Here is a 26,938-nt window from a genome sequence, read left to right as displayed (position 1 = left end):
CCTGTCCGCTTTAGAGGATACTATGAACATAGTGGTCAGCTTTCTTGGGGAGGAATTTGTTACCCTATGGTTTAGTTAGTGTTTTACTTCCTTCAGGGGCCCTCGAGGGTTCTTTTCGAGTTACAGGAAATACAGCCTCAAGTTTCCAAACTAAAATAGTTTAAATGTTTATAGGCACAACCTTCTGGGTCTAATAAAACAAGTTAGGGATAAAGAAGAGGGCCCACAAATGAGCCACCAAATTCCAGCACAAAAATACTTCTGAAGAAGGCCCAATTTATCACTGGTCCTTTGGAAATCAATGTCTTACCTCAAACGTTTCCTGTCCCTTGATCGAGATCTTCTTTTATCCCTGCTACGAGATCTCTCTCTTCTTCTATCTCTATCTCTACTTCTAGACCGTCTGTCATCTCCACGCTTACTTCTTTTGTCTGAGGGTGAGCGACTTCTAGATCGACTTCCAGAGCGTCCTCGTGATGCTGATCGTTTCCGGTAGTGGCTAGCAAGTATACAGTCACAGATTAAGTTCAGCAAATATAGCTTCTATTATAAGGCATTCATTTTATTACTTTTTTTCCAAAAAGAGTTCAAGAAACAATGAAAGTATTTTTTTTTTTTTTTTTTTGTAGAGACAGAGTCTCACTGTACCGCCCTCGGTAGAGTGCCGTGGCGTCACACGGCTCACAGCGACCTTTAACTCTTGGGCTTACGCGATTCTCTTGTCTCAGCCTCCCGAGTAGCTGGGACTACAGGCGCCCGCCACAGCGCCTGGCTATTTCTTTGTTGCAGTTTGGCCAGGGCTGGGTTTGAACCCGCCACCCTCGGCATATGGGGCGGACGCCCTACTCACTGAGCCACAGGCGCTGCCCAATGAAAGTATTTTTTATAACATTTTTTGAAATTAAGAGGAAATAAACCCCTCTGTGACAGCATACCTTGTAGTGGAAAATACAGAGTGCCTGAGAGTCACTCCTAGAATTGCCATACCTCGGGAAAATGGGAAATTGTATCTAAATGTACCTTCATTTACAAAATATTTTCTATATATTGACCACCCTCCTTCTTGGCCATTACATAAGGACTTTGTCTTTTACTCTAAGATGGAAGGGTATTAGAAGATTTTAAGCAGAAAAGTAGCATGACTTTGCTGATGTTTGGTAGGTATAGAGATATTGAGAAATGTCAAAATCCAGATGTTTTGAAGGTAGCACTGATGTGTGACTGCAAGAAAGAAGTCAATCCAAGATAGATCGAATTGGAACAAGCAAAAAATGAAGTTGCTAGTGGGGCACGGTGGCCCATACCTGAATCCTAGCACTCTGGGAGGCCAACGCGGGTAGACCGCCTGAACTCACAGGTTCAAGATCAGCCTGAGCCAGAGTGAGATCCTGTCACTGAAAATAGCCAGGTATTGTGGCGGGTGCCTATAGTCCCAGCTACTTGGGAGGCTGAGGCAAGAGAATCCCCTTAAGCCCAAGAGTTTGCAGTTGCTGTGAGCTGTGACACCACAGCGCTCTACCAAGGGGACAAAGTAAGACTCAGTCTCCAAAAAATAAGAAAAAGAAAATACGAAATTGCCATTCACTAACATGGGAAGGTTGATGGAGGAACAGACCTGGGAGGAAAGGTAGAAAGTCAGAATATAGGTATCTAAGAGGAGCTGTACCATAGATAAGTGAAATACTATTCTGGAGTTCAAGGAAGAGGTTTTATTCAGAAATATAAATTGGGAAGCCATCAGTACGCAAAGGCTATTTACAGCTATAAACCTGGATAAAGTCACTGGGAGATGAGTGTAACTTGATTTCTTTTTTTTTTTTGAGACAAAGAGTCTTAAGCTGTTGCCCTGGGTAGAGTGCTGTAGTGTCACAGTTCATAGCAACCTCAAACTCTTGGGCTCAAGTGATTCTCCTGCCTCAGCCTCCCCAGTAGCTAGGACTATAGGTGCCCGCCACAATGCCCAGCTATTTTTTTTGTTGCGGTTGTCATTGTTGTTTAGCACGACCTGGCCAGGTTCAAACACACCACGGGCGCCACTGAGTGTAACCTGCTTATCCTTCAAGCACCTCAAGCTCAATGTGTAGAAACCGAAACTTGTTACTTTTCTATCCCAAACTACCACCCCAACTTCCAGTTGCTAGGGTGAAAACATCAGTTATTATTAGTACTTTTCTCTGTTTCTCATTCTACACAATCAATAAACATCAAGTATCAGTAATTTCAATTCTGCAATTACTTCCGCATATCATACCTTCTTGGATTTCCCACTGTTCTACAGAGGATGCCGAAAAAAGTGTACACATTTTAAGAAAAGAAAGCAATCCTTTCACCTTACCCTCCTGAGTAGAAGACTGCAGGCATGTACCACCATGCCCTGCTAATTTTTAAACTTTTTGGTAAAGACGGGGTCTTGCTGTTTTTCCCAGGCTGGTTAACCTGGACCTTCTCATACGGGGCTCTACAGGCTGGTTTTTTTTGTTGTTTGTTTGTTTGAGACAGAGTCTTTTGTTGCCCAAGTAGAGTGTAGTGGCATAATCATAGCTCACTGCGACCTCAAACTCAAGTGATCCACAGCTCAGCCTCCTGAGTAGCTATCAGCATGTGCCAGACTAATTTTTCTATTCTTAATAGAGATAAGCTCTGGGCAGCGCCTGTGGCTCAGTGAGTAGGGCGCCGGCCCCATATGCCGAGGGTGGCGGGTTCAAACCCAGCCCCGGCCAAACTGCAACAAAAAAAAATAGCCGGGTGCTGTGGCGGGCACCTGTAGTCCCAGCTACTCGGGAGGCTGAGGCAAGAGAATCGCTTAAGCCCAGGTGCTGGAGGTTGCTGTGAGCTGTGTGATGCCACGGCACTCTACCAAGGGCCATAAAGTGAGACTCTGTCTCTACAAAAAAAAAAAAAAATAGAGATAAGCTCTTATTGTCGCTCAAGCATGTCTCTAATTCCTGACCTCAAGCAATCCTCCCATCTCAGCCTCCCAGGCCTGAGCCACTGTCCCCAGCCTGAAGGCTCTCTTAAGTCTAAACTTTAGCTTAAAAGCTGTAGGAACCAATGGAGACTAAGTCAGAGGAGGATATGATCTCATCTTTATTTCAGAAGTCACTCCAAAATATAGAGACTGGAGCAAGAAGAAAAATGTTACTATGGCTATAAAGTAAGGGATCTGACAATTAGAGCAACAGAACAAGATAATCAATTCAGGGAAGAATCAATTTGAAATAGATGTATAGTCTGGGCAATAAATGATTACTCAATTAAGACAAGGCCTCAATTAAGACAAGGACACCAAGAATGGGGAAAGGGTGCAGAATCTAACTGGATGTGGGCAGCTATGACTGCACCACTACATTCAAGCACCTGAGACCCTGTCTCTGAAGGGGAAGGGAAAGCACAAACCAAGGTCTCCAACAAGTTATCAACAATCTAAAGCTGAGATGAGGCTGTAATCCTAGCACTCTGGGAGGTTGAAGCCAGTGGATCACATGAGCTCAGGAGTTTGAATCCAACCCGAGCAAGTGAGACCCCCATTTCTACTAAAGATGAAAAACTAAAGCAAGAGAATCTCTTCAGCTCAAGAGTCTGAGTTTGCTGTGAGCTATGACAACACGGCCTCTATCAAGAGAACAAAGTGAGACTCCATCTCAAAGTAAATGAAAGAAAGGAAAAAAGGAAAGAAAGAGAGAGAGAGAAAGGAAAGGAAAGGAAGGAAAGAAGCAAAGAAAGCTGGGATGAGATCTGAGTTCTAATAAGATCTCCCAGTTCACAGTTTCAAAAGAATAGAAAACATTAAAAGCCAACGAGCCCACAAGAAAGGTTCATGTTGCTTGCAGCACATAAAGCTAATTACTGAGTCAATGATCATTATTAAGAAAGAAAGGATTTTTTTTTTTGAGACAGAGTCTCACTGTCACCCTTGGTAGAGTGCTGTGGCATCTTAGCTCACAGCAATCTCAAACTCTTGGGTTTAAGTGATTCTCTTGTCTTAACCTCCCAAGTAGCTGGGACTACAGGCTCCAACCACACCACCCGGCCATTTTTAGAGATGGGGTCTGATTGTGGCTCAGATGCTGGTCACAAACTCGTGAGCTCGGGCAATCCTGGGTCTCCCAGAATGCTAGGATTACAGACGTGAGCCACTGTGCCACACCAATAAGATTTTTTAGGGTAGCGCCTGTGGCTTAAAGGAGTAGGTTTGCCGGCCCCATAAGCCGGAGGTGGTGGGTTCAAACCCACCCTGGCCAAAAAAAAAAAAAAAAAAAGATTTATTTTAGAAGATGTATTAACTGGGAGGAGAAGGCACAGACAGCCTTAAATCCACCTCCCTGATTAACAGAGTGAGGGGGGGTTTATAAAGGTGAAATGAATAATGTATAAGGGGAGTGAACATTATTATCTGTGTGGGGTGGAGTGCAGGACATGTAAGCACAGTGAGGAATATGTATGTATTTTATGAATAAAAAATGGTGGATAAATCGCTCATTAGGGTGGGATTTTTAGTATTATAATGAAGCTGGGGGTAATAGTGGTTCTCTTTTGTGTACAGGCTCAATGGTTCTTGGGCACAATCTATGGTGGTATTATTTTGTCTATCTCTGGACAAATAGGTAGAGTAAAGCGTAGTTATTTCAGAGCTGTAAAGGGGGTTGGTTTTGCTGTTTGGAGGAAAAACCTGAAAAGGAAATGTATCAGTGAACAGAGGTTATAAAGTTCTGGTTAGTAGTTATTACTGAGACCTCTGTTTCTTTTCTGCTTTTTCAAGGACTAGCTGTTAAAGGCTACTCGTGCTGAGATAACATTTGTTACAGTCTTATTAATTCAAGGCTATCTAGCAATTTGTTTGAGTTTTAACGTGAACATTGAAAATTTATTTGAAATATGAGGGAACTACTAATTTTTTATTATCGAGTCAGTTACACAAACAAAAACTAAATCTATTTGCAAAATAAATGTCCACGCAACAAGTACTATTGTAGCGCAGTAAAAGCCCGGTCGCGTATAACGATGTAGATGAGGCAAAAATGTCTGCCCCCACCATTCTTTAAACTGACTTGGGACAAAGAACTAAAATAGAGTGATGGGAGACCTAGGAAATGTTGCAAACGCGAAGTGATACGAAACTCAACGGGGATCACTACTGACTGAGTTGATCAGGGTAGTAGGCTCCGTGGAATTGGCGGGATATGATGCCCAACCATTCACGTCCTAGACCTAGAAGGTGGTTCCCGCTCGTGGGGCTCGAACCGGTCGACGGTAGTGCTGGGAAAGCCTGTGCCCGTCGCTGGCCGACGCACAGCCATTTTCTCTGCCAAGGTCCTCCGGCTTCTCCAGTGGCCGCAGAGCAGCCGTGGCCACACGTGGGGCCGCACCACGACCGCCACTCCGACCACCTCAACTCCCACCTCTTCTCTCAACCCCAAAAAGCCGCTCACCCCCTCGCCCGCCCAAGACGCTGCCTCACCGTGACTCGCGGCCCATGCTTCTGGTTGCGCGAAAGCCGACGCCCTAGGGTACGACGCGCAAGCGAACGGGACAAAGACTGCGCTGCCCTCGTCGAGCCAGGCGAGAATCCACACTAAGAGGCGGCAGCACCTACGAGAGCAGCGGCCACTCCAGCGCGGCCAACGAAAGAAAACAGGACGTGCTGGCGCTGGCGGCAGAAGGAAGGGAAAAGCCGGCCGGAAGCCGCTGTTTCTCCACAGCGCCCCCTGTCTTTGGGAGGGCGCACAGCGCCGGGCCCGGCATAAAAGGGAGGCCCTCGACCGGATGCCCGCAACCCCTGCACATCCCCGCTGGTTGGCCGGATTTACAGCAGCGCTTCAACCTCGCCGGCCCCACGAGGATCTTTTCTGGGAGGATCACAGAGGCATCTCCAGCAGTGCTGTCCTAGGGTCTGTCCTGGGGAAATTCACAGCCTAGTGGTGGAAATAGACATGCCTTAATTTGCGCAAAACAATGTTATGACCTTCTCCATACACTCTCTTTATTTGATTGTCATGTGCCAGACCTGTGCTGGATTCTGCGGGGAACTCACACTCAAGTGGGGGAAATAGACGGGAATGAAAACACAAGCAGATGTAATAGAGCAAGGAAAGGCCACCACTGGAGACGGGTTCAGAAAAAGAGTTACTTGAGGAAATAAGTGATCTTTGAGGTGAGATTTTAGAAGAGCCTCACTGAGGAACTAAAAATACATAAGCAAAAGATTATAATGGTCCTCAACATTGCCTGCAATGACCAGCTTTAAAAACAAAACCAAACCTGTGGCTCAAAGGAGTAGGGCACCGGCCCCATATGCTGGAGGTGGTGGGTTCAAACCCAGCCCCGCCAAAAACCGCAAAAAAAGAAAAATAAAAAAACAAAACAAAAGGGTGGCCGGGGCGAGTGGATTGCCTGAGCTCATAGGTTCGAGATCAGTCTGAATGAGAGTGAGACCGAATCTGCGTCTCTAAAAATGGTCCGGCGTTGTGGCAGGCGCCTGTAGTCCCTGCCCCTCGGGAGGGTGACGCAAGAGAATCGCTTCAGCCTAGGAATCTGAGGTTGCTGTGAGCTGTGACGCCACAGCGCTCTACCGAGGGCGACAAAGTGAGACTCTCTCCAAAAAAAAAAAAAAAAAGAAAGGTGTAATGGATTTGAGGAGAGGCTATCATTTTTACTTTAAATACTTCTCTACTATTTTATTTTCTCACACAAAGATGATGAAGAAAAGTCTCAATTTGTACATTTTTCAAAATTCATTGATCTGTACGCTTCAATGTAGTGTTTTACAGTATGTAAATTTTTCCTCAATAACTTTTTTTCCCCGGGGCAGCGCTGGCCCCATGTACCGCGGGTGGCAGGTTCAAACCCAGCCTGGGCCATTCTGCAACAAACAAATAGCCAGGCGTTATGGCAGGCACATGTAGTCCCAGCTACCCGAGAGCCTGGAGGTTGCTGTGAGCTGTGACACCACAGTACTCTACCGAGGTCAATGAAGTGAGATTCTGTCTCCAAAAAAAAAAAAATTGTTTTCCTTTTATTTATTATTTATTTAGGGAAACATAGTCTTGCTCTGTCACCAGGGCTAGACTTACTGCAACCTCAAATAAGACTACCATACTTGTATAATTTTTACCTTTTTGTTTTGTTTTTGAGACAGAGTCTATGTCACCCTTGATAGAGTGCAGTGGAGTCACAGCTCACAGCAACCTCAAACTCTTGGGCTTAAGCGATTCTCTTGCCTCAGGCTCCCAAGTAGCTGGGACTACAGTCACTACACCTGGCTATTTTTTGGTTGTAATTGTCATTATTGTTTGTCAGGCCCAGGCTGGATTCGAACCTGCCAGCTCCAGGGTATGTGGCTGGTGCCCTAGCCGCTGAGTTACAGGCTCCGAGCCTAATTTTTACCTTTTATTAACACCTCTGTCACCCTGGGAAGAGTCCTATGGCATCATCACAGCTCACAGCAGCCTCAATCTCTTGGGCTTGAGCAATCCTTTTGCTTCAGCCTCTGGAATGGCTGTGACTACAGCCACCCACCATAATACCTGGCTAGTTTTTCCTATTTTTAGTAGAGAGGGGTCTAGCTCTTGCTCTTGCTCAGGCTGGTCTTGAACTCCTGAGTTCAATCAATCCATCCACCTTGGCCTCCGAGAGTGCTAGGATTACAGATGTGAGCCTTATCGCCTGACCTAATTTTTCCTTTTTTTTTTTTTTGTAGAGACAGAGTCTCACCCTATCGCCTTCAGTAGAGTGCCGTAGTGTCCCACAGCTCACAGCAACCTCTAAATCCTTGGGCCTAGGCGATTCTCCTGACTCAGCCTCCCAAGTAGCTTGGGACTACAGGCGCCCGCCACAACGCCCGGTTATTTTTTTGTTGTTGCAGTTTGGCCAGGGCTGGGCCTGAACCCGCCACCCTCGGCACGTGGGGCCGGCGCCCTACCCGCTGAGCCACAGGCGCCGCCCAATTTTATAGAGATGAAGTCTGAGCTCTTGCTCAGGGTGGTTTCAAACTCCTGGCCTCAAGCGGTTCTCCCACCTTGGCCTCCTAAACTGCTAGGATTAGAGGAGTGAGCTACCACACCTGGCCTGTCTTTTTAAAAAAGCAAACCAAGGAGTAAGGGGAGTTTCTGCTTCTCCCGTGTGGCTTGCTCACATGTAGCAATAGTGAGTAGCATTGAAGGGTAGAAACTGGAGAGTCTGGTGGTCCCTGCTAAGGGTAAAAACAGGCTAGACACCAAGGAGGGCCAAGCATTTTGAGTTACTGTAAATTGCTTGGATATGGGCCATAGGTAAGGACTGTGGATTTCAGTTTACAAATCATAGAAAATCACTAGTGTCTTAAACAGTGGGGATGGTAAGTGGTCAGATCTGGATTGTTTTCTGGAGGCAGTTCTTGAATCACTAATAAATTGGATGTGAGCTGAGGGAAAGGAAGGAAATGAAGATGAACAGAGCTTTTGTGGATTGTTGTGAATTTGTGGAGATAAGACATAGCAGATTTGGAGAAAAGTCACTGGTGTTTCAGTCATGTGATCTTTGATATGCCTACTAGATATCCAAGAGATAGCAGCAATGTAAAGGGATACATCAATCTGGAATTCAAGGGAGAAAGATGTCTACCACACTCTGCTGGTTTTTAACTTTTAAAACAAACACAACTTGAATATTGCTTAGATTAGAATCACAGAATTTATGTTACAGCTAGAACAGATTTATTTTTATTTATTTTTGAGACAGTCTCATTCAGTCGCCCCGAGGTTGTTGAGTCCTATGGCATCATAGCTCACTGCAACCTCAAACTCAGATGATTCTCTTCCCTCACTAACTGGGACTATAGGCACCCATCACAAGACAGGCTATTTTTTTCTCTTTTGAAACAGTCTCACTGTGTTGCCCTCAGTGGAGTGCCATGGAGACATAGCTCACAGCAACCTCAAACTGTTGGGCTCAAGCGATTCTCTTGTCTCAGCCTCCCAAGTAGCTGGAATTACAGGCACCCACCACTACACCTAGTTTTAGAGACAGAGTCTCACTCTGGCTCAGGCTGGTCTCAAACCTGTGAGCTCAGCCAATCCACCCGCCTTGGCCTCACAGCGTGCTGGGATTTTACAGGCATGAGCCACCTCACCCAACCACTACGTATAGATCTTCAACATTTCTTCCATTTACTATGATGGCACCCCGTTACCCTACATAACTATTACTTGCAAGGTGCTGCTGGATAGGCCCTGGCAGGGCTGGATAAGCCCATGTGCCCCCATCTGGAGTTATTCATTCACTGGCAAGGCCTCCTTTCTATCATAGAGAAAGCCATGAGACTGGATGCACTAAGAACTGTGGTGCCATAGCCAGGCATTGTGGCAGGCGCCTGTAGTCCCAGCTACTTGGGAGGCTGAGGCAAGAGAATGTTTTAAGCCCAAGAGTCTGAGGTTGCTGTGCGCTGTGACATCACAGCACTCAACCAAGGGTGACATAATGAGATTGTCTCAAAAAAAAAAAAAAAAAATCTTAAGGCACCACCTGTGGCTCAAAGGAGTAGGGTGCAGGCCCCATATACTGGAGGTGGCGGATTCAAACCCGGCCCTGGCCAAAAACTGCAAAAAAAAAAAAAAAAAACTATGGTGCCAGTCAAGGACCCAGTGCATTTCATACACTCAGTAAAGTACTAACTATAAATTTAGTCTAGAGTAGGAATGCTTTGAAGATATAACCATTTTAAGATAGGGAAATATTTTGTAACCTCTAACCTATGAGAGGGAATCTGTTTAAAGTATGATGATTAATAACATTACTAATGTTTAGTTTTGATTAGAGTATAGAAATAACAAAGAGAAACAGGAGAATAGAGCATTCTTTGAGGAGTTATTCCTGCTGCTCTCCACGAATTGCTGGCTTTTCTGTAAATAAAGTGTTGAAGTTGTTGATCTCTCATCTGCTAGTCGTTGATTGGCTTGGGTGACAGGTGGACAGACTCCTTAGCTCAGCAAAAATTTTTTTTTTTTTTTTTTTGTGTGTGTGTGTGGTTTTTGGCTGGGGCTAGGTTTGAACCCACCACCTCCGGCATATGGGACCGGCACCCTACTCCTTGAGCCACAGACGCCACCCAGCAACAAATATTTTTTGCTGAAGTAAAAATTAAGGTACTGGGTGGCGCCCATAGCTCAGTTGATAGGGCACCAGCCACATGCACCAGTGCTGGTGGGTTTGAACCCAGCTCCCGCCTGCTAAAAAAAAAAGACAGGCATTGTGGTAGGCACCTGCAGTCCCAGTTACTCGAGAGGCAGAGGCAAGAGAAACACTTAAGCTCAAGAGCTGGAGGTTGCTTTGAACTGTGATGCCACAGCACACAGAGACTCTTTGGAGACAGAGACTCTTTGGAGACAGTCTCACTTTGTCACCCTGGTAGAGTGCCGTCACATCACAGCTCACAGCAACCTCCAGCTCTTGGGCTTAGGTGATTCTCTTGTTCCCACCTCCTGAGTAGCTGGGACTATAGGTGCCCACCACAACGCCCAGCTACGTTTTGTTGCAGTTTGGCCAGGGCTAGGTTTGAACCCGCCACCCTTGGTATATGGGGCCAGCGCCCTACTCACTGAGCCACAGGTGCCACCCGTGAGACTCTGTCTTTTTTTTTTTTGTAGAGACAGAGTCTCACTGTACCGCCCTCCAGTAGAGAGCCGTGACGTCACACGGCTCACAGCAACCTCTAACTCTTGGGCTTACGCGATTCTCTTGCCTCAGCCTCCCGAGCAGCTGGGACTACAGGCGCCCGCCACAACGCCCCGCTATTTTTTTTTTTTTTGTTGCAGTTTGGCCGGGGCTGGGTTTGAACCCGCCACCCTCGGCATATGGGGCCGGCGCCCTACTCACTGAGCCACAGGCGCCGCCCAGAGACTCTGTCTTGATAACAAAAAAAAAAAAAATTAAGATACTAATTCAACAAGAAAAGTTACAATGTGCAAGATTTCACGTTACACAATTCAGTTTCTTTCATTTTATTTTTAAGATGACTTCATTTCTCAGGACAAAGTGACACAAATACAAGCAGCAGTCCTTAGGGCTGGCTAAGTCCATATGTATCTGCTCTCTTAAGTACTAGCTCAGCCCTTAAATGAGGAATTACAAATTTAATAAGTGAGGGGAAAAGTATAGAATAGGGATTCTAATCAAACAAGAAAATCAAAATTAATGACACTGGTACTCTATTCTTCATATCAGTACTAAAACAAACTCAACCTTTTCAAATCAGGGAAACTGCCATTCCATTCCTAATAAAGGGGATTTTACAAGCCCTATAAAGGAAAAGAATTATAAAAGATGTAAACCAGTTTGCTTCCTTTAAACACACTGCAATATAGAAAAGAATTTTTTTTGTAAGCTGCTGCTTCTGAGTTGTGCAGACTTCATGGTACCTCAGAACCCCAATAATTAAGCAGTTCATGACAAAAGATAAAAGTGAAAAAGTAGACACAGAGATCCGTGAAGACTTCGCCCATTTTGCTATAGGTATCCATTGATCGATTTATTACTTCAGCAGGAATTCCAGATAACAGAAGTGCAGCTGTTAGTACTGTTGTCTTTACTTTCTTTTCACCCTGTATAGAAAGACTCGTATTAATCTTAACAACTTAGCAGACTACTTAAGCCCTATAAAAACACCATCGATACTGTTATTTTTACCTAAGTGATTTCAAGACTATTAAGTTTCAAAATAATCAATACATCAGCATATACTTACTATAAATATGTAAATTAGCAAACTGCTGGGCAACAGCAAACATTCTCACTATTGTAAGTTTTAAAAACATGTCATCTTGGCCTGTAGTCCCAGCTACTTGGGAGGCTGAGGCAAGAGAATCGCTTAAGCCCAGGAGTTGGAGGTTGCTGTGAGCTGTGTGAGGCCACGGCACTCTACCAAGGGCCATAAAGTGAGACTCTGTCTCTACAAAAAAAAAAAACAAAAAAAACATGTCATCTTGGGAACAAGAAATAAGAATTTAATATATATTGGGCGGTGCCTGTGTCTCAGAGGGTAGGGCGCTGGCCCCATATACCAAGGGGTGGGTTTGAACCCAGCCCCAGCCAAACTGCAACAACAACAAAAAAACTAGGGCGGCGCCTGTGGCTCGGTCGGTAGGGCGCCAGCCCCATATACCGAGGGTGGCGGGTTCAAGCCTGGCCCCGGCCAAACTGCAACCAAAAAATAGCCGGGCGTTGTGGCGGGTGCCTGTAGTCCCAGCTACTCAGGAGGCTGAGGCAAGAGAATCGCTTAAGCCCAGGAGTTGGAGGTTGCTGTGAGCTGTGTGAGGCCACAGAACTCTACCAAGGGCAATAAAGTGAGACTCTGTCTCTACAAAAAAAAAAAAAAAATAGCAGGGCATTGTGGCGGAGGCCTGTATTCCCAGCTACTCAGGAGGCCGAGGCAAGAGAATTGCCTAAGCCCCGGAGCTGGAGGTTGCTGTGAGCTGTGATGTCACAGCACTCTACAGAGGGGCGATAAAGTGAGATTGTCTCTAAATTCTAAAAAAGAATTTAATATATATACAACAGCACAAATGAAAGCAGGAAAACCATTACTAGACAAGACATAAATATCTGCTAAATGAATGATATGCGTAATGAGTAGCATAGGGCTCAAAGGAGAAAGAATTATTACAGTGTTTTATATAAATGAAGTAGAATTAAAAACAAGACTGCAAAGATAGCAGGATTTAGATTGGCATAAGAGGAGAAATTAATTGTAAGGTAAGTCTCTTAAGTCAGAGGTAGTAGAATGTGAGGTGTATTGGAGAATAGTAAGTAATTTGTAAGAGAATTGTAGGAACATCCTGTAGGGCTTTAATTGCTATTCAAAGGAATTAACGTTTAATCACACATGCAGTAAGTTACAGTAAACAATTTGGAGTATTTTGGGGCATGAGAGAACATTTATTTCCTACATATTTTCTAGTCTCATTATTTTAGGACATTAAAAGCTAAAGTTTTTTTTTGTTTTTTGTTTGAGACAGAGAATCAAGCTGTCGCCCTGGGTAGAGTGCCATAACATCACAGCTCACAGCAAGCTCCAACTCCTGGGCTCAAGCAATACTCCTGCCTCCGCCTCCCAAGTAGCTGGGACTACAGGTGCCCACCACAATGCCTGGTATTTTTTGGTTGCAGCCATCATTGTTGTTTGGCAGGCCCAGGCTGGATTCGAACCCGCCAGCTCAGGTGTATGTAGCTGGCGCCTTAGCCGCTTGAGCCACAGGCGCCACACCTAGAAGTTTTGTTTCATTTATTTATTTAATATCACCAAATACAGTCACATGGTTAAAAATTTTTAAAAATATAAACAGCTAGGCTCAGTACCCGTAGCACAGTGGTTATGGCGCCAGCCACATACACTGAGGCTGGAGGGTTCAAACCTAGCCCAGGCCTGCTAAACAACAATGACAACTGCAACAAAAAAACAGCCGGGCGTTGTGGCAGGGGCCTGTAGTCCCAGCTTCTAGGGAGACTGAGGCAAGAGAATCACTTAAACCCAAGAGTTTGAGGTTGCTGTGAGATGTGACACCAGGGCACTCTACCGAGGGTGACATAATAAGAATGTCTCAAAAATATATATATGTAAATAGCTAGTTACCTAAGAGAAACAAAAGTTTGTGAACATAAAAAGACACAAATGAGCAGCCCCTGTGGCTGAGTGAGTAGGGCTCCGGCCCCATATCCAAGGATGGAGGGTTCAAACCCAGCCCCGGCCAAACTGCAACAAAAAAAATAGCCAGGTGTTGTGGCGGGCGCCTGTAGTCCCGCTGAGGCTGAGGAAAGAGAATTGCCTAAGCCCAAGAGCCGGAGGTTGCTGTGAGCTGTAACGCTACAGCACTCTATCAAGGACAGCAAAGTGAGACTCTTTTTCTAAAAAAAAAGACTCACACAAGAAACTTCTTCATAGCTGTAATAATCAAAAACTAGAGGGTGGCACCTGTGGCTCAAAGAAGTAGGGTGCTGGCCCCAAATACCGGAGGTGGTGGGTTCAAACCCGGCCAAAAACTGCAAAAAAAATAAATAAATAAATAATTAAAGGAGTATTAAAAAAAAAAAAAAAAAGCTGGAAGCGAAGATATCTGACAATAAATTAGATAAAAAATAATAAGATAGGCAGGGCATGGTGGCTCTTGTCTGTAATCCTAGCACTTTGGGAGGCCAAGAGAGGTGGATTGCTTAAGCTCAGAAGTGGGCTTAAGACCCTTGAGACCAGACTGAGCAAAATTGAGGCCCTGTCTCTACCAAAAACAGAAAAATTAGGTGGGTGTCACAGAGGCACATACCCGTAGTGCCAGCTACCTGGGAGGCTGATGCAAGAGGATTGCTCAAATCAAGTAGTTGGAGGTTGCTGTGAGCTATGATATCACCGCACTCTACCCAGGGCAATAGTGAGACTCTGTCTCAAAAAAAAAAAAAAGAAAAAGAAAAAGCAAGAAATATTTCTTAGGCGGTGCCTGTGACTCAAGAAGTAGGGCGCCGGTCCCATATGCCGGAGGTGGCGGGTTCAAACCCAGCCCCCGCCAAAAACCACAGAAAAAAAAAAAAAAAGAAATATTTCTTAGAGAAATGTACCATTATCAGTACATGGAGAGCATCCTCATTTTAAATAGATATGCTTTTTTTTTTTTTTTTTTTTTTAGAGACAGAGTCTCACTCTGTTGTCCTCGGTAGAGTGCTGTAGTGTCACAGCTCACATCAACTGCAAGCTCTTGGGCTTAGGCGATTCTCTTGCCTCAGCCTCCCTAGTACCTGGGACTACAGGCACCCACCTCAATGCTGGTTATTTTTTTTTGTTGCAGTTTGGCCAGGGGTGGGTTCAAATCCACCACCTTTGATATATGGGGCTGGCGCTCTACTTACTGAGCCACAGGCACTGCCCCAAATGCTGTAAGTTTTACCTATTAGGGGATATACAGGTTGTTTCCATACGTTTGCTACTGCAAAACTACAATGTTTCAAGGGTAAATTTCTAAATAAACACTTTAATTAAAATGACATTTTTCCCTTTACCATTTTAATTTATTTTATTATTTTTTTTTTTTGTAGAGACAGAGTCTCACTTTACCGCCTTCAGTAGAGTGCCATGATGTCACAGGACTCACAACAACCTCTAGCTCTTGGGCTTCCGCGATTCTCCTGCCTCAGCCTCCCAAGCAGCTGGGATTATAGGCGCCCGCCACAACACCTGGCTGTTTTTTGGTTGCAGTTCAGCTGGGGCTGGGTTTGAACCCACCACCTTCGGTATATGGGGCTGGCGCCCTACTCACTGAGCCACAGGCGCCACCCTTAATTTCTTTATTTTTTTGCAGTTTTTGGCCGGGGCTGGGTTTGAATCCGCAACCTTTGGTATATGGGGCTGGCGCCCTACTCCTTTGAGCCACAGGTGCTGCCTTCCCCCCCTTTTTTTTTTAGACAGAGTCTCACTTTGTGGCCTTGGGATACCATGGCATCATCATCATACCTCATAGCAACCTCAAACTCTTGGGCTCAAGCGATCCTCATGCCTCAGCTTCCCAAGTAGCTGGGACTACAGGCCCCTGCCACAATATCTAGCTAATATTTCTATTTTAGTAGAGATGGGGTCTTGCTCTAGCTCAGGCTGGTCTCAAACTCCTGAGATCAAGCCCACCCATCTCAGTCTCCCAGAGTGCTAGGATTACAGGAGTGAGCCAAGGCACCTGGCCTTACTATTTCACTTTTTGTATTTGACATATTTGACCCTTCAAAAACATATGTTTCAATGCGAACATTGTTACCTAGTTGTTTGTACCCTCACATTAACCAGAAACTAAATATATATGTATGTTTCAAATCCATTAAAACCACACAATTCTGTCTGCCCATTAGATGTGACTAAGCAAACAGTCAAGTAGCCATTTTTCTGACAAAAACTCCCATATAACTCAATCACACAAATAAGGTTATCTTCTATGTCAAGCAGATCAAGCCCTGTAAAACTGTGTATATATCTGCAGTCAATCACTGAATATCATCATTTTATTCTGTAACATTGGCCAAATATTTCTTTCTTTCCTTTTTTAGGACAGTTTCACTCACTTGTCCTGGGTAGAGTGCTGGGGCATCATAGCTGACAGCAACCTCCAACTCTTGGGATCATGTGATCCCCTTGGCACCTGCCGCCATGCCCAGCTAGTTTTTTTTCTATTTTTAGTAGAGACAGAGTCTTGTTCTTGCTCAGCCTGGTCTCGATCTTCTGAGCTCAAGTGATCTACCCATCTCTGCCCCGGGAGAGCTAGGATTATAGGCAACAGCCACTCTTCTCGACAGAAAACACGTTTGAGTAGTAGTGATTCAGAGCACAAGTAGGACTAATATTCTTAGGTTCTTAAAATTAGCTAGTCATCAATCAACCCAGATACACCACCATAATTTAGAAGACATTTTAATTTACCTTAGGAAAATATTTGTATAGTCCCATGTACGCAAGTTGTAAAGTAAGAAATGGAGCAAATATGGACTGTGAAGATAGAAGACAAAATTAAATATATCTACATGTAATCATTCAAATCACAATAAATCAAACTAACAGCAGCTATAAAATTCCAAGCTAAACAAAAACTATAATAAAATACTTAATGTTAGTGGTTAAAGGTAATCTTGTTTGTGCAGAACGGTGAAGTAAAGAAATAGATGTGATTTCCTAACCATAAGACATGTTTTACAAGTCATGCAGTTTTTTCAGTTTTTCAGTGTCCCCAAAAATGTCTCATAGAAACTTATCTTTTAATTAAAGTATTAAATGGTGACAGATATGTAACACATCATGCAGTGAAACCTTTCTTACCGAGAAGAATTAACTCACATCTTGCAAGCACACATAAAAGGCCCAGCACTCAAAATAAACACCAATATTCCGTAAACCCTGGGGCGAGGAATTAACTCAGATACCATTTTTGGTCCTTAAATGATAAGCTATACTTACTAGACATAAAATGCCTTGGTGATCAGGCCTCTCAGACAAAACAGAAAAAATCAAAATAACAATTATAAGGGCCAGGTGTGGTGGCTCAGGCCTGTAATCCTAGAACTATTGGGAGGTTGAGGTGGGTGGATTGCTTGAGCTCACAAGTTCAAGACCAGACTGAGCAAGAGCGAGACACCCTCCCGCCGTTGTGGCAGGTGCCTGTAGTCCCAGTGACTTGGGAAGCTGAGGCAAGTCAATCACTTGAGCCCAGGAGTTTGAGGTTGCTGTGAGCTATGACCCCACTGCACTCTACCCAGGGTGACAAAGCTAAACTGTCTCCAACAAAACAAGGGGCGGCACCTGTGGCTCAATGAGTAGGGCGCCAGCCCCATATACTGAGGGTGTAGGGATCAAACCCGGCCCAGGCCAAACTGCAACAAAAAAACAGCGGGCTGTTGTGGAAGCTGCCAGCTGCTCGGAAGGCTGAGGCAAGAGAATCGCCTAAGACCAAGAGCTGGAGGTTGCTGTGAGCTGTGATGCCACAGCACCCTACCAAGGGTGACAAAGTGAGACTCTGTCCCTAAAAAAAAAAGAAAAAGAAAAAGAAAACAACAATTTATATAATTACTTTTTTTTTTTTTTGAGACAGACTCTCACTTGCTCACCCTTGGTAAAGTGCCATGGCATCTTAGTTCACAGCAACCTCAAACTCTTGGATTCAAGTGATTCTCTTGCCTCAGCCTCCCAGGTAGCTGGGACTACAGGCATCCACCACAGCGCCCAGCTATTTTTTAGAGATGGGGTCTCATTCTCACGTTGGTCTTGAACTTGTGAGCTCTGGCAGTCCACCCATCTCAGCCTCCCAAGTGCTTGGATTACAGGTGTTAGCCACCAAAAATGCCAAGCTGTAAAATTACTTTTAAAATTAAAAATATTAGGATGGCATGAAGGAGCAACCATCACTAGATGGCAGTAGTGAGAAATAAACAGTTCAAAACTGATGATAAAAACAAAAAAACCACACACATACCTGAGGGTGGTGGGTTTAAACCCGGCCTAAGCCAAAATGCAACGAAAAATAGCCAGGAGTTGTGGCGGGCACCTATAGTCCCAGCTACTTGGGAGTCTGCGGCAAAAGAATTGCCTAAGCCCAAGAGCTGGAGGTTGCTGTGAGCTGTGACATCACAGCGCCCTACCGAGAGCAACAAAGTGAGACTCTTGTCTCTAAAAAAAAAAACAAAACAAAACAAAAAAACTCACACAAAAAGGCACAAAAATAGGACACCACTATAAAAGCAAGAAAACACAGAGCCTTTTAGATAAGAGACAAAAAGAGCTATATATAGCTCACTAAATGCTGAAAAGATCATTGATAAAGATGCTGACAATTTATTAAAGAGAGGAAATCAAATCTGTTCAACATTCTATTTAAAAATATTTGCATAAAAAGGATTATTAAAAAATTATTTTGCTTAATGATATAAATCTTATTTGGAAAACTTATTTACGTGACTGCTACATGGTGGGTATTCTTAAAATGACTACTAGGTTCAGCACCTCTAGCACAGTGGTTATGGCGCCAGCCACAAACACTGAGACTGGCGGGTTCGAACCCAGCCAGGGGCCAGCTAAACAACAATGATAACGGCAATAAAAAATAGCCAGGCACTGTGGCAGGCACCTGTAGCCCCAGCTACTTAGGAGGCTGAGGCAAGAGAATCGCTTAAGCCCAGAAGTCGGAGGTTGCTGTGAGCTGTGACACCAAAGCACTCTATCGAGGGTGACACAGTGAGACTCTATCTCCAAAAAATAAAAATATTAAAAAAAAAAAAAGGCTCTGCGCCTGTGGCTCAAGCAGATAAGGCACCAGCCACATACACCTGAGCTGGCGGGTTCGTATCCAGCCCTGGCCCGCCAAATAACAATGACGGCTGCAACCAAAAAATAGCCGGGCATTGTGGCAGATGCCTGTAATCCCAGTTACTTGGAAGGCAGAGGCAGGAGAATCACTTGAGCCCAGGAGTTGAAGGTTGCTGTGAGCTGTGATGCAACTTTACCCAGGGCAACAGCTTGAGGCTCTGTCTCAAAAAAAATAAAAATAAAAAATTGGCGGCGCCTGTGGCTCAAAGAAGTAGGCGCCAGCCCCATATGCCAGAGGTGGCAGGTTCAAACCCAGCCCCGGCCAAAAACTGCAAAAAAAAAAAAAAAATACACACACACACACACAGGGTGGCGCCTGTGGCTCAGCAGGTACAGTGCTGGCCACATACACCAAGGCTGCTGGATTCAAACCCAGCCTGAGCCAGCTAAAACAATGACAACTGCTATAATAAAATAGCCGGGTGTTGTGGTGGGTGCCTGTAGTCCTGGCTACTTGGGAGGCTGAGGCAGGAGAATCGCTTGAGCCCAAGAGTTAGAGGTTGCTGTGAGCTGTGAAGCCAAGGCACTCTACTGAGGGTGACAAAGTGAAACTCTGTCTCAAAAAAATAAAATGACTACTAAATGTAAATACCTCAAAGAGCAAGACGCTAAACTATGAGCTATGGTTTTCTGAAGTCTTTCACATACTGTAAAACAAAAGGACCACATCATGGTACAACAAAAATGGATTGTCATTATAAAACTACCACATTATAAAATGCTGAAATGCCTTCTGAACCACAGGAACCAAATACTAATGGTTCAAATTATTTGAAAATTGGTCAGTAACCCTTTGGTTCTAGAATGAAACTGGCTGGGTTTAAACTCAGATGTCACTTAGTTGCTGTGTGACCCTGGGAAAATGATATAACCTGTGAATCTTTTTTTTTTTTTGAGTCTGACTCTCAAGTTGTTGCCCTGGGTAGAATGCCATAGCATCATAGCTCACAACAACCTCTGACTATTGGGCTCAAGTGAGCCTCTTGCCTCAGTTTTTCTATTTTTAGTAGAGATGGGGCTCTCACTTTTGCTCAGGCTGGTCTCAAACTCGTAAGCTCAAACAATCCACCTGGCTCAGTCTCCCAGAGTGCTAGGATTATAGGTGTAAGTCTTTATTTCCTCATGCATTCAAATGATGTATAGTCATTAAGGATGAGGATTAAATGAACTAACATATGTAAAGCACTTAGAATAGTACCCAGTATGTAAAAAGAGTTTTTATAGCCGGGCGTTGTGGCGGGCGCCTGTAGTCCCAGCTACTTGGGAGGCTGAGGCAAGAGAATCGCTGAAGCCCAGGAGTTGGAGCTTGCTGTGAGCTGTGTGATGCCACAGCACTCTACCGAGGGCCATAAAGTGAGACTCTGTCTCTACAAAAAAAAAAAAAAAAAAAGAGTTTTTAGTACAGTTGCCCTGTTACATGTATCTAAGGAAGGTTCCAGGAACCTCTTCAGATACCAAAATCCACAGATGCTGAAGTCCCTCATAGAAAATGGTGTAGTATTTACATACAACTCACTCATTTCCTCCCATATACTTTAAATCACTTCTAGATTACTTATGACACCCGATGCTACATAAAGGCTGTATAGTTGTTTTACCATATTTTTGTTATTTTATTTTATTTATTTTTTTGTAGAGACAGAGTCTCACTTTATGGCCCTCTGTAGAATGCTGTGGCCTCACACAGCTCACAGCAACCTCCAACTCCTGGGCTTAAGCGATTCTCTTGCCTCAGCCTCCCGAGTAGCTAGGACTACAGGCGCCCGCCACAATGCCCGACTATTTTTTGGTTGCAGTTTGGCCGGGGCTGGGTTTGAACCCGCCACCCTCGTGTATATGGGGCTGGCGCCGCCCTTTATTTTTAATATTTTATTTTTCTCCCAAATATATATATATAGATTTTTTTTTGTGTGTGAGAGTCTTACTACGTCACCCTCGGTAGAGTGCCATAGCATCACAGCTCACAGCAACCTCAAACTCTTGGGCTTAAGCGATTCTCTTGCCTCAGCCTCCCAAGTAGCTGGGACTACAGACGTCTGCCACAACACCCGGCTATTTTTTTGTTGTAGTTGTCATTGTTGTTTGGCAGGCGTGGGCTGGGTTCGAGCCTGCCAACTCTAGTGTACGTGGCCAGTGCCCTAACCACTGAGCTATGGGTGCCGAGCCTTTCCCAAAAAATTTTTTTTTTCTTTTTTGCAGTTTTTGGCAGGGGCCGGATTTGAACCCACCACCTCTCGTATATGGGGCCAGCGCCCTACCTCTTTGAGCCACAAGCATCACCCTCTCCCAAATATTTTAATTCCACAGTAGGTTGAATCTGTGGATATAAAACTAACATTACAAAACACACACATATAAAGAGCCAATTGTAAATATTATCATTAGGCTCTATGTTTAATTAGAACACCTGATTCTATAACTAAGATAGTGAAGTTTATAACATTTCCAAATACCCACATGGATCTAGTAGATATTAGGTTAATACTGGCAATGATTTTATGGATTAAAAGCACTCATTTGTTATGACCAATTTACATTAGTTAATATTTTTCAGCTTTTTTCTTACCAAGTATTTGCAAACAAAAGCTCTGACTCCAAGAGCAAGAAGAGCACATCCCACCAATCTAAATATTCGAAAGGAATCAAACTCTTCTGTTGAACTTCCATCCTCTTGACTGGGTTTTTCACTAATCAGCTGTTTCCTTAGCTTCATTGCTTCTTCAAATCTGGAAAGGTACTGTTCTAGACCATGGCGAGAACTTCTCTGGACAGTGTCTGTTGTCAGGTCCCCTCTGTTCCGCTGCCGGAGCTCAAGGTTGACATCATTACTGCACTCAGATGATTTAATCAAAGTGTCCAATTTGTCTCCCAGTTGGGTCCCCTTTACCTCAGCCACACCACCCTGCTGGTCAGTTGTTCCAGTACTGACAGAATCACCCAGCACTACTCGCTTTGAGACTGAAGGAATGCTGAGGGAGTTCAGTTTATCACTGTCCTGTTGCTTTGATTTTGTTTGACTTTCTTCTTCTGAGAAAAGAAATTTAAAAGCCATATTTACTATATCCCGGCAAAATTCTTACATGTTAATATTTAAAAATATGCTACTGCAACTAGAACACAATCTCTGAAATGAAATAAATACTGATTCTGCATAAAATAAAAGTTAGTTCCTTCCTCTACATCCTCAAAATGTATCACCTAAAAAGTATTCCTGCAGAAGGAAAAACTCAAACTTTGTGGGTAGGAAATAAGACTAGTAGACAAACTGGTCTTTGGGAGGAAACAAGCTGTAAAGACCAATTTTTTTTTAATTTTTAAAAAAATTTTAATTTTTAATTTCAGCTCGCTTGTTCGTTCTTCTTTGTTTGAAGTACTTTTGTTTTTTGTTTTTTTTGCAGTTTTTGGCCAGGGCTGGGTTTGAACCCATTACCTCCGGCATATGGGGCCGGCATCCTATCCCTTTGAGCCACAGGCGCTGCCCTGAAGTACTCTTTTTGTTGTTGTTGTTCATTTTCTTTCTTCTTTTTTAAATGTTCTTCCTCTGGTGATGCTCTGTCCCATTGCCTCCCCAGTAGCTGGGATTACAAACACCCACCACAACGTCTGGCTGTTTTTGATGTTAGTAGAGATGGGGTCTTACTCTGGCTCACTGCTGCTCATACTGGTCTAGAACCTCTGAGCTCAGGCAATCCACCTGCCTCGGCCTCCCACAGTGCTGGGACTACAGGCGTTGAGCCACCACACCCGGCCAAGACCAATTTTTAATAAATAACATATTCTAGAAATAGGACTGCATTGCTTGCTCTAGCTTGTATGGTAAAAAATATAAAATAATTAAAACCTGTATTTTAAAATCTGATGTCTGGGGTGGTGCCTGTGGCTCAGTGGATAGGGCACCAGCCCCATATAAAGAGGGTGGCGGGTTCAAACCCCATCCCAGCCAAACTGCAACAAAAAAATAGCTGGGCGTTGTGGTGGGCGCCTGTAGTCCTACCTACTCAGGAGGCTGAGGCAAGAGAATAGCCTAAGCCCAGGAGTTGGAGGTTGCTGTGAGTTGTGACACCACAGCACTCTACTGAGGGCAATAAAGTGAGACTCTGTCTCTACAAAAATAAATAAAATAAATAAAATCTGATTTCTGAATCCAGACCCCTGTAAGTGTTAGGGTGTGGCATATCCTACAACTACTGATTCTGTAGTACAACAGCCATTGGTAGATACTACAGTAGTTTTAGGGTGCTACTCTGGCTTAAAATAAAGTCTTTTAAAGACAAAATGTTCAAAGCAAAATATAAAAAGTACCGCCAAGAAATACAAGAAATAGGAAAGAATACATATCCTGATAGAAAAAAATGTTCCTTCTAATTTTTGTTCTTCAAGAATTTGAAATGGAACTCTCACATCTCACTTGAGCTCACATGAACTGTCTACAATTTCACAGATATGTATCTAAATAAAGTCTCAGAGAACAAAAGTCTTGAAAATCTAATGAGCTTGCAACCAATGACTAAAGGCCAGTTATTAAAGGAAACAATGGAAACTTACATGGAAACAAAAAAAAAAAAAAAAACTTTTAAAGAATCTCACCGGGCTTGTCTTTGGGGAGAAATTAGAAACTGTCCTTTAGGATTAAATGCAGTTCTAAATGTCAACCGCATCAATCTGAGCTAATGAGAAGAGGAAACCCCTGGTAGGCAGGTCGTACTTGTTGAGTCTATAAAGAATGCTCACTCCTACTTTTTCACCTCTTTTATAAGACCTGTAGGTAACCGTGTTCAGGGCACTAAACACAAATACTGGGATATGACCCCAAGAGTCTGATCCACGTAGGCCAGACAGTGAGTCAGTAAAGACAAGCTGATCTGGGCGGACGAGAGCTATATAGGAAAAAGCAAAAGAAGGTAGATGCTCGGGAAGACACCAGAAGTAAAAACACCGGGAACGTCAATAAAGGAAAGCAACCTTCCTAACGGGACGAAGAAGTCTGGTGCTAAAATGTGCGCCCTTCAAAAAAGGCGAAGGTATGGATGAGGAAGAAAGGGTCCCTCTCAAGGAAACCGCGCAGATGGACTCACAGTGATTCAGGAAACACGGGTTTGCAGCCATGGTGATAACAATCTCAGGGCTAGGCCCCAGGAAAACTAAGGGTAGTGATCAGGAACGTCCTGGGGCTAAGAAGTGAATGTGGGTTGAACGTGGGTTATCTACTAAGGGGCGGGGACAGGGAGGTCAGAGAGCAGGACTTGGTCAAAAAGGTCGGCGGATTTGGGTATGAGGGAGGGAAGAATGATCCTGAAGATTCAAAGAGGGACCGGAGACAGGAAACAGGGGCTCTCACCCGCGCCCGCGGGCCTGTGAAAGCCCATGATCCGGTTGATGCGCTGTTCCGAGTTCATGAGCAGCTTTCTCCGCCGCAGTTCGGCTCGACGCTGGGAAGCTGACAAGCCTGAGCCTGCTGGGACCCCGGACCTGTCCCCACCGTCGGTAGCGACGGTCACCGACTCCATCCTCCCCTCCAGAATCTGGGAGTGGTGACGGTGGCTGCGGCAGCAGCTGCAGCTGCGGCGCGTCGCCTTTAGGCAGGGCCGCAGGGCGCGCGTCCTCCTCCCCCTGTAGACCCGCCCCCGAGCGCGGTGCCCAGACGGCGAGCTAAGCACGCGTGCGTCGCCCGGCGGGACCGAGCAAAGCTCTGGCCGCCATCTTTGATGAGGGCAGCGCCGGCTAACCCGTCCGCCCGCGCGGGGCGGGCCTTCACTAATCCATAACCTGCCATTGGGCTCCCTCTGCTGTTCACTTGAAGCTAAAGCAAGCCTGCGCCAAGTCTGAGGAGTGGGAGAGAGATGGCCGACGACGAGCATCCCCGGCCGAGATTTGGTGCCCGGAAGCAAAATGGCGGTTGACCCGCGGCCTCGCTCCTGGGGGCGGGAGAGAGTAACGAAACTCTGGGAGCGACTCTCAAGGGAGGGTTACGTTGGGATTTCTTCTTGGTGGTAATTCTTAGTTTTGAGCTGTACTTCCTTCAAATATACAGCTTGTTTGTTCTCAGGACCTCACTCATGTTCAAATCAAACTTTCCTGGGGAAGGCTTTCGTGTTCATTCTATCAAAATTGCCAACACTCTCCATTCCCCTTCACCATCTTATTTTTCTCCTTAGCACTTATAACCACCTCGCATGTCAAAGGTACAAGTTTTTTTTTTACTGTTTCTCATTAACTAGAGTGTAAGCTTTAAGGAGGCAAGCATTTTATTTTGTTCATTGATGCAATTCCTAGAACACACAGCATGCCACGCTGCAGGGCCAACTTAGCCTTTAGACACTGCTGGCACAGTGCTGAGGACGCCCAGGACTTAAGGGGTTCCCACGCAAATGATTTAATTTCTTTTAAAATCATTAGAAATAATAATCACTATAAAATAATGAATCCAATTGAATTATAGTCGTCAATATAGCAACAGTCAAAAATATAATTTTAAGTTATGTTTTTATGGACGAAGGAACCAAGAAGGCAAAAGTGCCTGAGGCCTATGAAAGTCATACTGTAGCCCTGGCACTCAGTAATGACTTACTAAGTGATTGAGCAAATAAGTATGTTGCCAGACCAACGAGTTGGTTAGTCTGTCAGTCAAGCCAGTCAATGGAGAAATGGATGAGAGATCAACAATTTCACTTATTACACAGAAAAGCCAGCAATTCTAGAGAGCAGTAGGCATTATCTCCTCAAAGAACTGCTCTTGCCCTTATTTCTTTCTTTCTTTTTTTTTTTATTTTATTTTATTTTTTGAGACAGAGTCTCATTGTCACTCTGGCTTGAATGCTGTTGAGTCATAGCTTACAGCAACCTCAAACTCTTGGGCTCAAGCCTCCTATTGCTTCAGTTTTTCTATTTTTAGCAGAGACAGGGTTTGCTTTTTGCTCAGGCTGGTTTCAAATCCACCTCCCAGAGTGCTAGGATTACAGGGGTGAGCCACTGCACACAGTCCCCTATTTCCTTTTGTCAGTTTTATACTTTTACAGTAAGAGCTAACATTAGCAGTGTCACCAGTCACTATGCATTAGATTCCCCCTGATAGGTTACAAGGTTACAAGACATTCACCTGTTTTCAGAAATGGTTGTCTTCAAAATATTCCTTCCCTACTAGGAGGTGAGGCTGGCAGATTGCTTGAGCTTAGGAGTTCGAGATCAGCCTGAGCAAGGGCAAGATCCCTTCTCTAAAAAATAGCCAGGCATTGTGGTGGGCACCTGTAGTCCCAGCTACTCTCGGAGATTAGGCAAGAGAAGCACTTGAGCCTAAGAGTTTGAGGTTGCTGTGAGCTATGACGCGATGGCACTCAACCCCAGGGCGACTGAGTGAGACTCTATCCCCCCACACCAAAAAAAATTTTTACGGGGCGGCGCCTATGGCTCAGTGAGTAGGGCGCCGGCCCCATATGCCGAGGGTGGTGGGTTCAAACCCAGCCCCGGCCAAACTGCAACAAAAAATAGCCGGGTGTTGTGGCGGGCGCCTGTAGTCCCAGCTGCTCGGGAGGCTGAGGCAAGAGAATTGCGTAAGCCCAAGAGTTAGAGGTTGCTGTGAGCCGTGTGACACCACGGCACTCTACCCGAGGGCGGTACAGTGAGACTCTGTCTCTACAAAAAAAAAAAAAAATTTTTTTACTCTAGACTAAATTTACAGCTAGTCAATACTTTCCACTTTCCCAGGTGCGTGAAATGCACCAAGTCCTGACTGGCACCATGGGCCTTGGTGCATCTAGCCTCCTAACTTTATTGATGGCAAAAGGCCTTGCAAGTGCCTGTCCAGCAGCACCCTGGGTGTAATGGTTATTTAGGATAACAGTGGATGCCATAAAATGAAAGAATTGGATCCATCACCTTTGTTTCTGTTTTTGGTTGTAGTTGTCGTTGTTTGGTGGCCTGGGCTGGATTCTAACCTGCCAGCTCCGATGTATGTGGCTGGCGCCCTAGTCACTGAGCTACAGGCACTGAGCCATGGATCCATCACCTTTGTTGACAGGGCTCTGTGGCCAGTTCACACTTGAGGATGCAGAGGTTGAAGCAGCCTTCTGGGCCCCTTGCAACAAAGGGTGCCAC

General features: G+C 44.7%; 2 protein-coding genes across 4 annotated transcripts in view; both read right to left on the bottom strand.

Moving 5' to 3' along the window:
- Positions 1 to 5,639, bottom strand: part of DDX46 (DEAD-box helicase 46) — an 88,864-nt gene extending 83,225 nt beyond the window's left edge. For both annotated transcript variants that reach the window (XM_053566406.1, XM_053566407.1), the window contains exons 1-2: positions 5,459 to 5,639; positions 311 to 499 (exon numbers count right to left, since the gene is read on the bottom strand). In XM_053566406.1, the coding sequence (XP_053422381.1) occupies positions 311 to 499; positions 5,459 to 5,475 (206 nt within the window). In that variant the 5' untranslated portion in view covers positions 5,476 to 5,639. The remainder of the gene's footprint in view (positions 1 to 310; positions 500 to 5,458) is intronic.
- A 5,318-nt stretch (positions 5,640 to 10,957) lies between these two features.
- CAMLG (calcium modulating ligand) lies at positions 10,958 to 24,487 on the bottom strand. Of its 2 annotated transcripts, XM_053566999.1 has the most exons (4): positions 24,186 to 24,485; positions 21,414 to 21,874; positions 16,415 to 16,480; positions 10,958 to 11,573 (listed from the first exon to the last, which is right to left on the bottom strand). In XM_053566999.1, the coding sequence occupies exons 1-4, from the start codon at positions 24,352 to 24,354 to the stop codon at positions 11,382 to 11,384; spliced, it is 888 nt and encodes a 295-aa protein (XP_053422974.1). In that variant the 5' UTR covers positions 24,355 to 24,485; the 3' UTR covers positions 10,958 to 11,381. The 2 variants fall into 2 exon arrangements, with proteins under 2 accessions (XP_053422974.1, XP_053422975.1); XM_053567000.1 differs by lacking the exon at positions 16,415 to 16,480 and having other exon boundaries at positions 24,186 to 24,487.
- Between the last annotated feature and the right edge of the window lie 2,451 nt (positions 24,488 to 26,938).

The sequence above is a fragment of the Nycticebus coucang genome, chromosome 17 (assembly GCF_027406575.1).
Source record: "Nycticebus coucang isolate mNycCou1 chromosome 17, mNycCou1.pri, whole genome shotgun sequence".
NCBI lineage: Eukaryota > Metazoa > Chordata > Mammalia > Primates > Lorisidae > Nycticebus > Nycticebus coucang.
Note: the sequence above shows the minus strand (reverse complement) of the source record. Positions and strands in the feature narration are given on the sequence as shown.

Coding starts and splice junctions, on each gene's coding strand:
- CAMLG (XM_053566999.1), bottom strand. CDS start 24,354: ATGGAGTCGGTGACCGTCGCTACCGACGGTGGGGACAGGTCCGGGGTC. Junction 21,875..24,185: donor TCACAGGCCCGCGGGCGCGG/GTGAGAGCCCCT, acceptor TTCTTTTCTCAG/AAGAAGAAAGTCAAACAAAA. Junction 16,481..21,413: donor CTTTTGTTTGCAAATACTTG/GTAAGAAAAAAG, acceptor CTATCTTCACAG/TCCATATTTGCTCCATTTCT.